Source organism: Pipistrellus hanaki (assembly GCF_964339955.1).
Source record: "Pipistrellus hanaki genome assembly, chromosome: 2".
Lineage (NCBI taxonomy): Eukaryota > Metazoa > Chordata > Mammalia > Chiroptera > Vespertilionidae > Pipistrellus > Pipistrellus hanaki.
The window spans coordinates 74,713,655-74,728,880 of NC_140504.1; the positions used below are offsets into that span (position 1 = coordinate 74,713,655).

The following is a 15,226-nucleotide window of genomic DNA, read 5'->3' on the forward strand; positions in this document are numbered from 1 at the left end:
ACTGTTTTCTCTGCGCGTTTTGTGTTGTTTGTTTTTTGTTTTGTTTTGTTTTTTGGTGGGGGTTCGGGCAGGGGAGTTGTTTTTTGATGTAATATTTTAGTGGCGTTTTTTTTTTTTCAGGTGTCTGCCCTAGCGATAAAGTAAGGATGAGAAGTGGTTTTTTTAATATATTTTATTGGGGTTTTTTTTTTTTACAGAGAGGAAGGGAGAGGGATAGAGAGCTAGAAACTTCGATGAGAGAGAAACATCCATCAGCTGTCTCCTGCACAACCCCCACTGGGAATGTGCCTGCAACCAAGGTACATGCCCTTGACCGGAATCTAACCTGGGACCTTTCAGTCTGCAGGTTGATGCTCTATCCACTGAGCCAAACAGGTTTCAGCAAGGTGTGAAGTTTTAACCCGAGATCTTCAAAAGGCTTTGCCAACTGGGAAATTACCATGACTGAAAAACCGGAGAGGAACATTTGAGTTCCTGTTCCCTGGCCAGCACCCTGGTGTATGTAAGGCTCAAATAAAGGCTTATAAAAATTCTTACAAAAGCTGTGGCTGGCTTGGCTCAGTGGATAGAGCGTTGGGCTGGGGACTGAAGGGTCCAGGTTCAATTCCAATCAAGGGCACATGCCTGGGTTGCACGCTCGATCCCCAGTAGGGGGCGTGCAGGTGACAGCTAATCGATTCTCAATTTCCTTCTCTGAAATCACTAAAAACTTTTTTAAAAATAATTTCCACACGAAGTAAAAAAAGAAAAAAGTGGGAAACTAGGAATTCTACTGGTTCACGAGATCCCGTGAGGTGGTGAAAAAAAAGTTAATCCTTTTGCAGTTTTACTTTCCTCTGGATCTCGCCTATGTCTTGGTCCTCACTGTGCTTCCTCAAACAAAAAGATCTAGCAACTAATTTAGCAGTTTGAGTGGAAATAAAGGACACTGATTGAGTGGGGGGGGGAAGTCAGTGGATCTCTTTAAAATTCAAGCTTCTTATTTTTTTAATATATTTTATTGATTTTTTACTGAGAGAGAGAGAGAGAATTAGAAACATCGATCAGTTGCCTCCTGCATCTACAACCAAGGTACATGCCCTTGACCAGAATTGAACCTGAGACCCTTGAGTCCACAGGCTGACGCTCTATCTACTGAGCCAAACCGGTTTTGGCTCAAGCTCCTTATTTTTATTTTATTTTTTTATTTTTTATTTTTATTAATTTCTTTATTGATTAAGATATCACATATTTGTCCTCAACCAATCCTCCCCCACTCATGCCCCCATCCCCTTATTGTCCTTGACCACTGGTTAGGCTCATATGTGTGCACATAAGTCCTTTGGTTGATCTCTCCCTTTTATCCCCACCCTCCCTTTGAGGTCCAACAGTCTGACCCATGGCTCCTTATCTCTGGGTCTGTTCGTGTTCAACAGTCTATGTTGTTCACCATTTCCCCTAGATGAATGAGATCATGTCCTACTGGAAATATACTTATAAGAATCAAAAATGAGACAGGTAATAATCGTTATGCTGAAAGGCATATGAATCAGTCTGTAGTGAGCTTCTTTCTGGGCCACCAGTTCTTTTGAGACCCAATTTCAATGTCAAACAGTTCCTTATGTGTACATGTCAGCAATGATATTTCAGTTCTGGATGGTGGGCAAAATGCAGGTCCAACCCTCTCTGGTTTGTTCCTGGGCAACCTGCAGTGATACACAGCTGCTGACTGCTATTATGGTAAAGCATCATCAGCGACTTCCATCTCTGGACTGCTTCTCTTCTGTCTTCATGGTTGGAGTAGTCCTATCAATTCCTCTCTGTTGCCAGAATCCACATGGTCTTGGAGTTGTTTTCTGAAAATATATAAACATATTCTCGACCAAAAGTTAATAAAGGAATATTTTCTATAAATTTGACTTGGGGTCCTTTTTCATTTTTTGCCCAAATGAGTTTCCTCTGGCTTGTTTTGACACCATGTAAGTTTTTCATGGGTGTCTTGCTGATAGCATTACAATTAATTTTCTAAAGTACAAATTTTCTAGATGTAATTTACTTTAAGGATATTTAAAGGATATTTCCCCATACCATGTTTACAAGAAGCTCCTTATTTTTAAAGGGGGGAGGGAGGGGTAGTACTGAACATCAATTTTTTAAAACATAAAGTGCTGAAATGATAGAAAGTGGGTGGATGTAAACGAATTCGTTCAATAACTTTCATTACTGTACTGAAAGGCATAGCCTTGTCCTCAATAAACTCAACTTACAGACTGATTATTTTTTATCCTTTCAAAGAACCCATCAGTTTAGATTATTGACCTATTTGGCTGTAATGTACATATTTGAATAATGGTTTTTTTATGTATAAGTTTTAATAGCAATAACTTTATCAAAATTCAGCAAAGCACTCTACTCAGCGGCAAAGTAACTATATTTGCACTGCTCCCAGCTAGAAGGAACCCTGGAGATACTTGAGTTTAATGGCAGCTTCTCTCTCCCCATTGTTCCCAGCTCACCACTGGAGCCCAGTCTCCGGCTTCTTGAGTCTGCGCGGGAGGAGAGCTAAGCCTCCAGGTGAGAGGCCTATTGGGCTGGGGGCAGTGCCTTACTGAGCTGGAATGACTGAAAAGCAGCAGTACTTAAGGGGTGTCTGAGGTTGAAATTCACTACAGGGTTTCATTCAGAGGCCCTCGGTTTGTTTAACAAATAACTTGGCTTACTGAAAAATATCTGAGTTTTAAGTTTACTCATGAACCAACCTTTTTGGATAATTTAACGCAAGAACTAAACCGGCTTAATTAGCCAGTTTTATAGGCAACAAGTTAACTGCAAAGATGGAAATAGAGCAGAGAGATGGAAACATAAAAAAGGAAAGTGTAAGTATGCCTAATCCGTTTCCCCCAAAACTAGCAGCTTCCATGAACAGTGGTTTTAAACTTTAGCAGTAAGAAGTAAACTTATGAGAAATGGAATTATAAGTTAATAAAATTATTCAGCTAGCAAATATATTCAAATTTGTCACTTCTGCTAAAAAAAAGACTTAGTGAGCCAGTTTGTTTCTTTGAATTGGAGCTTATTTTGAATGACTTATTTGAGGATAAATGACCTTTAAGCTCAAGAATTTCAAAGAATAAGAGGAAAAGACAATAACACCTCTTTTAACCAATATTTTTGTTTTAGCTTTACCAATCTACTGCATAATTGACTGTATTGCAAACAACTAAATTGCCAAAAAGCTCAGTTTCTACTTTTGAAGGAGTCATTTAACAACCTCATTTTGCCTTTTATGGAAGATTAATTAAAGAATTTTTTACAGTGTTTTATGATGTTCAGTGGAAAGCTTCCTAATTTAAAAATATGAACAAAGACCCCCAAAAGTGATGCTTTTCCTTAGTGTATTTGGGGGTGATGTCATTTCTTTTATGTACACTTGACTCACACCGTATAGAGCCTTCTTTTTAAAAATGTATTGCTTTTTTTAGAAAAGGAGCGAAACATCGAGTCGTTCCACTTATTTATGCATTCATTAGCTGCTTCTTGACTAGAGATTGAACCCACAAACTTGGAGTGTTGGGACAACACTCTACCCAGACAGAGCTAGAGCCTTGCCAATTAAAATATTTTGTTTTGTTGGTTTTATTTTGTTGGTTTTTTTAATCCTTACCCAAGGATATTTTTCTTTTGATTTTTAGAGAGAGTGGAAGAGAGAGGGAAAGATAGAAATATCAATATGAGAGAAATACGTCAATTGGTTGCCTCCTGCTTGCACCCTGACCAGGGCCCCAGTTGTGCCGGGCCAGGGAGGAGAAGAGGAGCCTGCAACCGGGGTCCACTTCTGCCCTTGACCAGAATCAAACCCGGGACCCTTTGGTCTGCAGGCTGATCAGAGCTCTGTCCAATGTGCCAACTGGCTAGGGCTAAATTAAAATAATTTGAGAATAGAAGTTTATCAGTCCAACATTTATAAGAGAAAAGACGACAACTGGTTTTATCATAATGGGTATGGTTCTTTATTGAGTGTTATAAGTGTGTATTAAGTATTTAAATTAGCTGTTCATTATATTTTTTAAAAGCAGTGGGTATAGTCTTAATAGTTTCAAGACCTAGGGGCAATGTGAAATTAATCAACCCTTTATTTTACCCCTTGATTAACAGTTTCTTTGAAGAGAAATTAATGAAATCTACAAAAGCCCCTTTCTTATCACAAGTGAATTAACTTTAATCCTTACTGGAGGATATGTTTTCATTGATCTTTGAGAGAGAGCCAGAGAGAGGAAGAGAGAGAGAGAGAGTCTTGGAGTAATGTTTCATGATGCTATTCACCTCATCTGCACTAGTAATTGATTCTTATCTTTAAAATATTGAGAATTTTTATGTGAAGGAAGTTTTTCTTCCACAGATAAAGTAATGTGATTAAAGATAAAGATTGGTTGTTTAGTTTTTCAAGTTACCTTCATTTTTATTAAATTTATTGGGGTGGTATTGGTTAATAGATCATATAGGTTTCAAGTATACATTCTATGATACGTGATCTGTATTTGACTTTGGGTGGTGGGAACACAACTTTCCTTTTAAGGCAATCAATAATTGCAACTTAAATGGAATAGCCTGTCTCCAGGAGTTATGAAAACCTGCAGTAACTCAGGATATTTGAGCAGCAGGTGGGTAATCCTTTGTCCGGGAAGCTAAGGGAGGAATAGTGTATGTGTCTGCAGTGGTTGGGGTGTGTCTGGCTGAAGATAGCCCCTGGACAGACAGTCCTCTGCACCGCTCCTCCCTTCCTGTCTTGCTTGTAGGAATGAATTCAAAGGAGATAGCAAATAGCAGCAAAAGAAGGCGAGGATTTATTTTTAGGAAAGAAATACATTCAGAACCTAAGTGGGCAAATTAACCTGCTGAAACTAAACCAAGTGCTATGCTTAGGTGAGGTTCGGGATACTTATACCCTTAGACTGGAGGATCCCTCAGTAAGTCTCCCCTTCCTTTATTTCTAAAAAAAAAAAAAAAAAAAAAAAAATTTAAATAAGCTATAAGGCTCCTTCACACAGATGGTATTCCACTGGTTAGACCACATTCTGTAGGAGTTCTAAATCTTTCCTCTTCACCTAGGGATCTGCCGCCTGCATTGTCTATTTTTGGCTTGTCATGGTTCACATATTCCCTCAGGCCCCAAGTGCCTTTCCCAGCCCCTGTCTTTCTAACTGCCTACTGTAACATATGCATAAAGGTCTCTAAATTTTCATTTGGCCTGAGGACTGAGCCCAAGGTATTCTGTATATATACCACTAACTTCTTTGAAATGTTCCTTCTTAAAAAGTGTTTTTTGTTGGTTTTTTTTTTTTTTTTTTTTTTTTAGCATTTCTACTACTTAATACATTTGGTTTATTTTAATAGAAAAATTCATGTTATAATTTAGTAAATTTGGGACTTTAGGTGGTCTCATCTTCCTTATCATTTAACTTTGGTAATCACTTAACTCTGAATAATTCAAATCAAGGCCCGTAGGATCTAGGATTGGACTGAGTCAGTAAATCCAAAATGTAGCTCTCAGAATTACTTTGGAGCTTTTTTTTTTAATTACCTATTTCCAAGTCTCACCTCAGACATTTTGAATCAGAATCTCCTAAAAGTGGAGGCTAATAATCTGTATGTTTAAAAGGTTTCACAAGAAGAGGCATTGGGTTGTTGTTGTTTTAAGTATAAAACTAAACTATAGGTCTCGGGCTGCATACTCGGGAGGTAAAATCATAAAGAAACACAAAGCAGTGGTTAGTTTTGAAGCAAGGGCGCTTGAGGACACATTGGGGATGAATGAACGGTAAAGCCAGCCTAGGATAGTTACAAGGGTGTTTCTCTCTTTTTTATTCTTAATGGGGGGGGAAAAATGAATCACCTAACAAATATGCAAGGAAATATAAGACTCCTCTCACTCCAGGAATCTCCTGTCCCAGTTCCCAGTTTCTATATCCAAAGGCAACCCCTGTTAATGGTTTCTTGTGTATCTTTTCAAAAGTGAGACATTCTCTGTCCACACAAACATATGTATGGATATGTGGTCCCCTATTTTTTTATTTATTTATTTATTTTTTGCTCAGTGACAGCTGTGTGATGTTTCTCTTTATAATAGTTCACTAAACTATTAATTTTGAAAACTTTCCTTGGGATTCTGTTGCATACTCAAACTTGGAAACCCGAAGATTTCATGACATATTTTTTTCTTTCTGCCCCATTATCCTGTTTTCTATAGGTCTTTGCCTTGGGTGGATTAAATTCAGCTTCTTTTGCCTTTCCTAGGGAGATGTAGGCAGGGGAAAGGATACTATTTAGTTTGCTCTTTTTTGAACACCTGCATATATAATTTCATAAGCTCTATCATTTTTTACTACTTTCTTTTTTTTATGTATGTTTATTGATTTCAAAGATGAAAGAGAGAGAGATAGAAACATCAATGATGAGAGAATCATAGATTAACTGCTTCCTGCACACCCCCTACTGGACATCAAGCCCACAACCTGGGCATGCACCCTTGACCAGAATTGAACCCTCAGTCCGAAGGCCAACATTCTGCCCACTGAGCCAAACCAGCTAGGGCTCTACTATTTTATATATCAACTAACTCATAGTTGCATTCTGTATTGGAAAATAAAAATAGTGATTTTGGCCCAGTCAATGTGGCTCCATGATTGAGCATCAACCCAGGAACCAATAATTCACTGGTTTGATTCCTGGTCAGGGCACATGCCCAGGATGCATGCTCAACTACCGGTAGGGGGCTCTCTATCCCTCTCTCTTCCTCTCTAAAAATCAATAAAGACATTTAAAATAGTAATAACTACACCTACAACAAAACATAGCTGTGTCACCACCTAATCCAGATTACTAGAAGGACCAAATTTGAAATTCTCATTATTATATACTATTCTTTTTTCTTATCTCCTTAAATGTAAAATAACTAGACTACTCAATATAGGAAACCAAGTGTCATACAAATTCCCTCACTAAATTTTTGGTGAATCAAAAATATGCATTTTTAAGATCAATGGGCTCTGGCTGGTTTCCATAGTGGTTAGTGCATTGGCCTGCAGACTGAGTGTTGCAGGTTTGATTCTGGTCAAGGGCACATACCTTGATTGCAGGCTCCATCCTGGTCAGGTTGTGTGTACTTAGTTTTCTAAAGAATGGACTGGAGCTGAAACCAGTTTGGCTCAGTGGATAGAGCATCCGCCTGCGGACTGAAAGGTCCCAGGTTCGATTACGGTCAAGGGCATGTACATGTCTCTCTCCCTCCCTTCCATTCTCTCTAAAAATCGGTGGAAAAAATATCCTCAGGTAAGGATTTAAAAAAAAAAAAAATCAATGGTAAAAATTAATTTTCTCCAAATCTCATAGACCTTCTTTGAGCATGTCATTTTACCTTTATAGCCTCTATAAAATAAAATTCTCTATAAAATAAATATATTACAATAGCTAAAAATATTAATTGCATCCTTTGGCAATCTCATTCTTTTCTTTTTTAAATATATTTTATTTATGTTTTTTATCTTTTTTTTTTTTTTTTTTTTTTTACAGAGAGGAAGGGAGAGGGATAGAGAGTTGGAAACATTGATGAGCTCTGGCCAGTTTGGCTCTGTGGATAGAGCATGAGCCTGAGGACTAAAGCGTTCGGGAATCAATTTCAGTCAAGGGCAAATGCCCATGTTGCAAGCTTGATCCCCAGTGTGGGGTGTGCAGGAGGCAGCTGGTTGATGGTTCTCTCTCATTATTGATGTTTCTATCTCTCTCTCCCTCTCCCTTCCTCTCTGAAATCAATTTAAAAATATATTAAAAAGAAAGAAAGAAAGAAAGAAAGAAAGAAAGAAAGAAAGAAAGAAAGAAACATTGACGAGACAGAAACACCTATCAGTTGCCTCCTGAACACCCCCTACTGGAGATGTGCCTACAACCAAAATACATACCCTTGACCAGAATTGAACCTGGAACCCATCAGTCCACAGACTGACACTCTATTCACTGAGCCAAACCTGTCAGAGCTGACAATCTTATTCTTCAAGCTAAGCTATCTTATTCCAATTTTTTAATATATATTTTATCAATATTTTACAGAGAGGAAGGGGGAGGGAGAGAGAGTTAGAAACATTCATGAGAGAGAAACATTGATCAGCTACCTCCTGTATACCCCCTACTGGGGATGTGCCCGCAACCAAGGTGCATGCCCTTGACCGGAATCGAACCTGGGACCTTTCAGTCCGTAGGCCGATGCTCTATCCACTGAGCCAAACCGGTTTCGGCTCCAGTCCATTCTTTAGAAAACTAAGTACATAAGACAACTTCATTCTCTCATTTATTTTAATAGTCCATCTTGATTTGCAAAGGAGAAAACAAATATGTTTAGATATGTAGGATATTCTGTAAAAATAATTCATAAATTTACTTTTTAACAATTTATATATTTTAGAGAGAGGGAGGAAGAGAGAGAAACATCAACTTGTTCCACTTACTTATGCAATTATTGGTTGATGCTTGTGTGCCCTGACTGGGGATCGAACCTGGAACCTTGGCATAACAGGATGATGTTCCAGCCAACTGAGATGTTCGGCCAGAACATAAATTGATATTTATTAACTTTAGAAATATTTTTAAAAGGCTCCATAATTGTTTAAAACTATGGATGCATCGTTCTTCAGCTATAGGACTTTTGCTATTCCTTATGTCCTTAGCAAAAACCTAAAATCCTAACAATATTTAATTGCCTACTACTCAACAAGCACTATTCCAAGAACCAGAGCTACAGTAGTGAACAAAACTAAGTCCTTGTACCTGCTCTCATGGAACTTACATTCTAATGGGGGGAAACAGACAATAAGCAAGTATATGTCACTTGGTAATAAGTGCTAAAAGAAAAAAAAAAGAGAGAGAAATGGAAGAGGAGAGAGAAAAAAAAGAATCATAGATAAGGAGTGAGGAAAACTAGATGTGAATGCCCTTGTACAATAGATAGAATGCTCAGAGGAAGTTTCTCTGATCAGAGGAAAGGTGTGCAGAAATAAGAAAATGATGCCCTATTGATATCTTGGGAAAGAGTGATCCAAGTTGTAAGCATAGCAAGGGGGAATGCCGTTGAACAGGAGCTTGCTCCACAAGTTGGAGGCAAAGAGCCCAGGTGAGGCTGGAGTGAAGTAAGCAAGCGAATGATTGATTGTAAATGACACCTAAGGAAGAGCTAAGAACCAGGTCATGTAACTAGAGGAGTAAGCAAGTGAGAGAATGGAAAGAAATGACACTGGAGAGCTAAGGGGGATGTGGGACCTTGTAGGCTGTGGTAAAGACAGGCTTTTATTCTGAGTGAGAGGGGAAACCATTGAGAATTTTGAACAAGGGTGTGAGATCCAGTTTAGATGTTTTGAGAACATCTAAATTGGATTTACTCTGTGGAAAACAGAGAGCAGGGAGATAAGAGCTTATGCTACTTGTTAGAAGTGGGTTGTAGACTGCCAGTGTCAGTGTTAAGAAATTAAGGAAACTATTTTTTTAAATTTCTTTATTGATTAAGGTATTACATATGTGTCCTTATTCCCCCATTACTCACCCCCACCTCTCATTCATGCCCACACTCCCCTGTTGTCTGTGTCCATTGATTAGGCTTATATGCATGCATATAAGTCCTTTGGTTGATCAAGGAGAGCGACTATTAATATATTTGTTAAGAACATGAATTTTAGCCCTAGCCAGTTTGACTCAGTGGGTAGAGTGTTGGCCTGCAGATTGAAAGGTACTGTGTTCAATTCTGATCAAAGGCACACCAGGTATGCCCAGGTTGTGGGCTCAATTCCCAGTAGAGGCCATGCAGGAGGCAGCTGATCAATGATTATCTCTCATCATTGATGTTTCTATCTCTCTCCCCCTCTCCCTTCCTCTCTGAAATCAATAAAAATATATTTTTAAAAAGAAAGAGCTTCAACTGTCAAATTATAGCGGGGAGGCTGGGGAGATCTGGGGGAGATAAGAGATCAACTGAAGGACTTGTATAAATGCATATAAGTACAACCAATGGACACAAAACTCTGGGGAGGGAGGGTATGTACGGGGGGGGGCATTGGTATATGTACAAAAATAATAACTTAATAAAAAAATATATATTAAAAAAAAAGAAAGAAAGAGCTTCAGCCTGTGGATTGAATGGTCACAGGTTGAATTCGGCCAAGGACACATACATCAGTTGCAGGTTCCTGGACCCTGGTCAGGGTGCTTACAGGAGGCAATCAATTGTAACAGGAGTTACTGTTTAGCTTCCTGGTCACTAGAGATAGCAGCCTGACTTCCTACAAATCTGACTTACAGCAGACTAGCTTTCTGAGCTGTTAATTATAGATAAAAAGTTGTTTTCCTAGGCAAGTTGTTGCAGATTGTGGGTCAAAATTCTCTCTTTATATATGGCCTATCTATTGTTCCTTAGTATGTTCAGTCTCATTACTTTGCATAACTCAAAATTATCTTGAATTAGCTCTAACCGGTTTGGCTCAGTGGATAGAGCATCAGCCTGTGGACTCAAGGGTCCCAGGTTTGATTCCGGTCAGGGGCATGTTCCTTGGTTGTGGGCATATCTCCAATAGGTAGTGTGCAGGAGGCAGCTGATAGATGTTTCTCTCTCATCGATGTTTCTAACTCTCTATCCCTTTCTGTAAAAAATCAATAAAATATATTTTTAAAAAGAAAACTTGAAAATTGAAAAAATTTGTTTTGAGTTAACACATTGCAGACGAATGACGAGAATTCTCACTTTATATTACACAGTGTTTTATGAAGATATTAGCTTGTAAGAAAATGTAATAAATAACATCAAAATGCAATGGGCATTTCATTTTAAAGCATGCCTTTAACATTTATGTATAACGTTTTTGGACTCATTCAATAGAAACTTATCTGGCCACTGGGTAAAGCTAGCAATAAAACTACTGGTCCGCAATGTGTTAAAGTCATTTCCATAGGCTAAAAGGTTAATGTCTTTGTGAAGTGCTTAATTTAGCATGATTCCCCAGCAGAAGGATTTAGCAAGCTGAAATTTTTATTTTTTTCTGGCACTAACATATTATTTTCACTTTCAGTGGTTACCAATGACACAGGAACTGAGCTTTCAAAAGTTTATTGAACAATCTGACTTACTAGAAGAACTCCAGTATGACTTCAATGAAAAAACTGAGTTGAGACACATCGAGACACAAAGGCCTTTTGTCTTTAATTATTATAAAAATGTCCCTGAGAGAAACAGAAAGCGTTACCAGGCCCTTGGCCATTTGCTTGAAAAATACATGTATGAGCTTTTGGAGAAAGTGTGCAAATTACAAAAAGTATACATCACCCCAGAGGCTGATAAGGAATCAAGAAGCTTCTTTTTTATGAGTGAGAGAGCATTAACAAATCATCACTCTGCTCTTCTCGTCCTTCTTCAAGACCAGGGGGTCCTTCGAGCTGGTCAGTGGAGTCAGCAGGCAATAATATATCATGGCCTAGAACATGGGAGTCAGATACCATGTATTCAAATGGCATTGCAGGCACATTATGATGTAATTGTGTTAAACCCCAATGACAATTTTGTGGACCTAAGAATGGCAAAGGAGTGGAAAAGCCTTTTACCACAAAATATGGAGTCCTCTTCTCTAAAAATGGTTCAAACTGAGAGCTTTTTCTCTCTCCAACAGCCTCTCGGATGTATTCCAAAAAGATGCAGCAACACCCCTGAAGAACACATGACTTATATTTGGGATTGCTTCATTTCAAAGATTGAAGACAAGAATGTTGCCTTCATTGTGCATGGTTATGGAGGCTTGGTTTTCATGGACTTGCTTGTTCGTAGGAAGTGGGAAGTAATGGACAAAGTATATGCTGTTGCACTTATTGACTCTCAGCATCACGCGGGACACCAGCTGGGGAGTGACGCACAGTTATCAGCATGGATAAAGCACCACTGCCAGGAATGGGTGACAAGTCCTAAGCCTTTGAATAGACCTGCAGCTACTGTTCTGAAAAAAGAATTTCCTATGGTTTCTGCAGGCACTGAAAAACATGACTTAGCCATTTCCTCTAGCCTTCAGTCAATTTTTAGATACTTTAAAAAAGCTCTGAAAGCCAAAACAACTATTAATTTCTCTTATGGGCCAATGGCAACTAGAAGCACCACAAAAATAAGTGAAAGTGCTTAATTTACTTTTTTGTCATGTATGATTTTTTTTTTTTTTTTTTTTTTTTTTGTCCCACTAAAACTTTGCTGATGTAGATACTAGAAGAAAAGGAATACTTCTAGCTCAAACACAGTATTACATTCTGGATTAATGTGTGATTTGTTAATTTTTCTAAAGGAAAAATGTTTTTTGTTGCCTATTATGAACCAGGATGTCAGTCCATACCATCGTTAATATTTTACAATATTAGTCAAGTTAGAGGACCTTTCTTTTGAAAAGCATCTTTCTTATTGCTTAATAGAATGGCACCAAAACTGTAGTCAATAGAAATTAAATATTAAGTCAGTCTTTGATTTCTACAGTATTAATGCCATATTACAATTATAAGTGAACATAAAAATTAAATATCACAAACAAATCCTATTATTTGTATGTTTGTGTGCTTTTGTTTAAAATTTTTGGTTATGTATGTGTTCATTCATACCTTCAGCTAATATTTGAGTGTCTCCTGTGTGCCAGTCAATACTAGGTATTGGAGACACTGGCAAACAAGGCCAACATTGCCTTTATCCTTATGTAGTTTACAGTGAAAAGCAAATTGCAAGCCTGGCCAGCGCGGATCAGTAGTTGAGTGTTGACCTGTGAACTGGGAGGTTCAATTCCGGTCAGGGCACATACCAGGTTGCAGGCTCAATCCCCAGAAGACAAACCAGTTAGGGCAGAGAAGGGGGTGTGCAGGAGGCAGCTGATCAGTGATTCTCATCATTGACATTTCTATCTCTCCCTCTCTTCTCCTCTCCTCACCTCTCCTCTCTGAAATCAATAAAAATATTTTTTTAATTGCAAGTGTGAAATAAAGGGTTCTGTGGAACATCTAGCAAAGAGCTAATAAGCCTCACCCTGTCTGGTTTGGCTCAGTGGATAGAGTTTTGATCTGCGGACTGAAAGGTCCCAGGTTCGATTCCAGTCAGGGGCATGTGCCTTGGTGGTGGGCACGTCCCCAGTAGGGGGTGTGCAAAAGGCAGCTGATAGGTGTTTCATCATTTCTCTTGCATCAATGTTTCTAACTCTCTATCCCTCTGCTTTCCTCTGTGTAAAAAATCAATAAATATACTTTTTTAAAAAAGAGCTGACAAGCCTTGAGGTTCAAAGGTTTCCCTAATAAAATAAACACAAATAAAGCAAAAAACAAAGTACTTCCCTGAGAAGAAGGTGCTTAGTTTAAAGAACAGTAGTAGTTAGTAGTGTTATCCAAGAAAACAATCCTAGGCAAAGGAACAGTGCATACAGAGATCTGTAGGCAGGAGGGAAAACTCCGGTTCAGCTAAAGCTAAAAACTTACAAGGGACTAGAGTTAAAACATTATTGTCCAGCTGGTGCAGCTTAGCTGTTGATCATCAACCCAGTAACCAACAAGTCACCGCTCTGATTCCCAGTCGGGGCACATGCGCAGTTAAAGGCTGTGTCTACAGTAGAGGTGCACGCAGGAGGCAGCGGATTGATGATGTTTCTCTCATCAGTGTTTCTTTTAAAAAAAAAAAATTATATATATATATATATATATATATATATATATATATAATTATTTATTTTTTATAGAAAGGAAGGGAGAGGGACAGAGAGCCAGAAACATCAATGAGAGATAAACATCAACCAGCCGCCTCCTGCACACCACCCACTGGGGATGTGCCCACAACCAATGTACATGCCCTTGACCGGAATCGAACCCGGGACCTTTCAGTCTGCAGACCAATGCTCTTCCACTGAGCCAAACCGGTTTTGGCATCTCATCAGTGTTTCTATCCCTCTCCCTTTTTCGCTAAGAATCAACAGAAACTTTTTTTTTTTTTTTAAAGAAAACATTATTCATTTACATTTGTTAAAGACAATAAGAAAGACCATATTCAAGAGGCATTACTGCAAAGAGGGTTTTGCAGCCCGGGTTAGAGATTAGGATCAACCCCCAAATACTAGGAAGAGTCAGGGGATTTTGTAGCCAAGAAGCAGGGTAAAGGTCAATGATGGAAAATTACTAAGTGATAATATCAGGGGGCATGGGAGATTCTTGCTAGACAGATTTAATGGGATTCTTGCTGAAGGAAAGTGATATGATGTTGAGAGTGGAGGATCAGGAATTTTATCAGATATAAATAATGATCCAATAACAAGGGTGGGAGATTTTCACTAAACTGACTCAGCAGAATACTTGCTACAACTGTACTAAGCCAACTAAGGGCAGAGCCCAACAGTGGAGCTTAGTTGAAAGGAGGGCTCAAAGGAGAGAGGTTTATCAGTAGCTGGAAAGTTAGAGACGTAAGCAGAGGCAGGCAGCTTATACAAGGCTGCATTGTCCATGGTTAAGATTTATGACTTGATTCTAATGACAATGAAAGCCATTGGATAGTTTTAAATAAAAGAATATTATCAGATTTACATTTTTTAAAGAATATCCTAATTGCCGAAACCGGTTTGGCTCAGCGGTAGAGTGTCAGTCTGCGGACTGAAAGGTCCCAGGTTCGATTCCGGTCAAGGGCATGTACCTTGGTTGCGGGCACATCCCCAACGGGTGGTGTGCAGAAGGCGGCTGGTTGATGTTTCTCTCTCATCGACGTTTCTAGCTCTCTATCTCTCTCCCTTCCTCTCTGTAAAAAAAATCAATAAAATATATTTAAAAAAAAAAAAAAAAAGAATATCCTAATGATTAGAAGGACAGGCTTGGAATCAGGGAGACCAAATTAATTTTGGCAGTAGTTTGAAAAGTACTTAATTTTCCTAATGAACAACATGTTATTACTGATTAGAGGTCAGAAATGAGGAAAAGAGCCAAGACCGGTTTGGCTCAGTGGATAGAGCGTAGGCCTGCGGACTGAAAGGTCCCGGGTTCGATTCCGGTCAAGGGCATATACCTTGGTTGCAGGCACATCCCCAGTAGGGGGTGTGCAAGAGGCAGCTGATAGATGTTTCTAACTCTCTATCCCTCTCTCTTCCTCTCTGTAAAAAAATCAATAAAATATATATTTTTTTTTTTTAAATGAGAAGGAAATGACATAGATCACTCCCAGATTTTTGGC

At 38.7% G+C, this 15,226-nt stretch overlaps 1 protein-coding gene across 3 annotated transcripts; it reads left to right on the plus strand.

The window, feature by feature from the left end:
* Positions 1–173: 173 nt before the first annotated feature.
* LOC311618167 (putative protein ARB2BP) lies at positions 174–12,576 on the plus strand (the record flags this gene model as incomplete). Of its 3 annotated transcripts, none has more annotated exons than XR_014794250.1 (3): positions 174–498; positions 2,491–2,553; positions 11,676–11,764. XR_014794250.1 is itself a non-coding variant. In XM_084875488.1 (3 exons), the coding sequence occupies one exon, from the start codon at positions 11,091–11,093 to the stop codon at positions 12,174–12,176; it is 1,086 nt and encodes a 361-aa protein (XP_084731614.1). In that variant the 3' UTR covers positions 12,177–12,576. The 3 variants fall into 3 exon arrangements, 2 of the variants coding, with proteins under 2 accessions (XP_084731614.1, XP_084731615.1); XM_084875488.1 differs by having other exon boundaries at positions 11,082–12,576; XM_084875489.1 differs by lacking the exons at positions 174–498; positions 2,491–2,553 and adding an exon at positions 2,814–2,903 and having other exon boundaries at positions 11,082–12,576.
* Between the last annotated feature and the right edge of the window lie 2,650 nt (positions 12,577–15,226).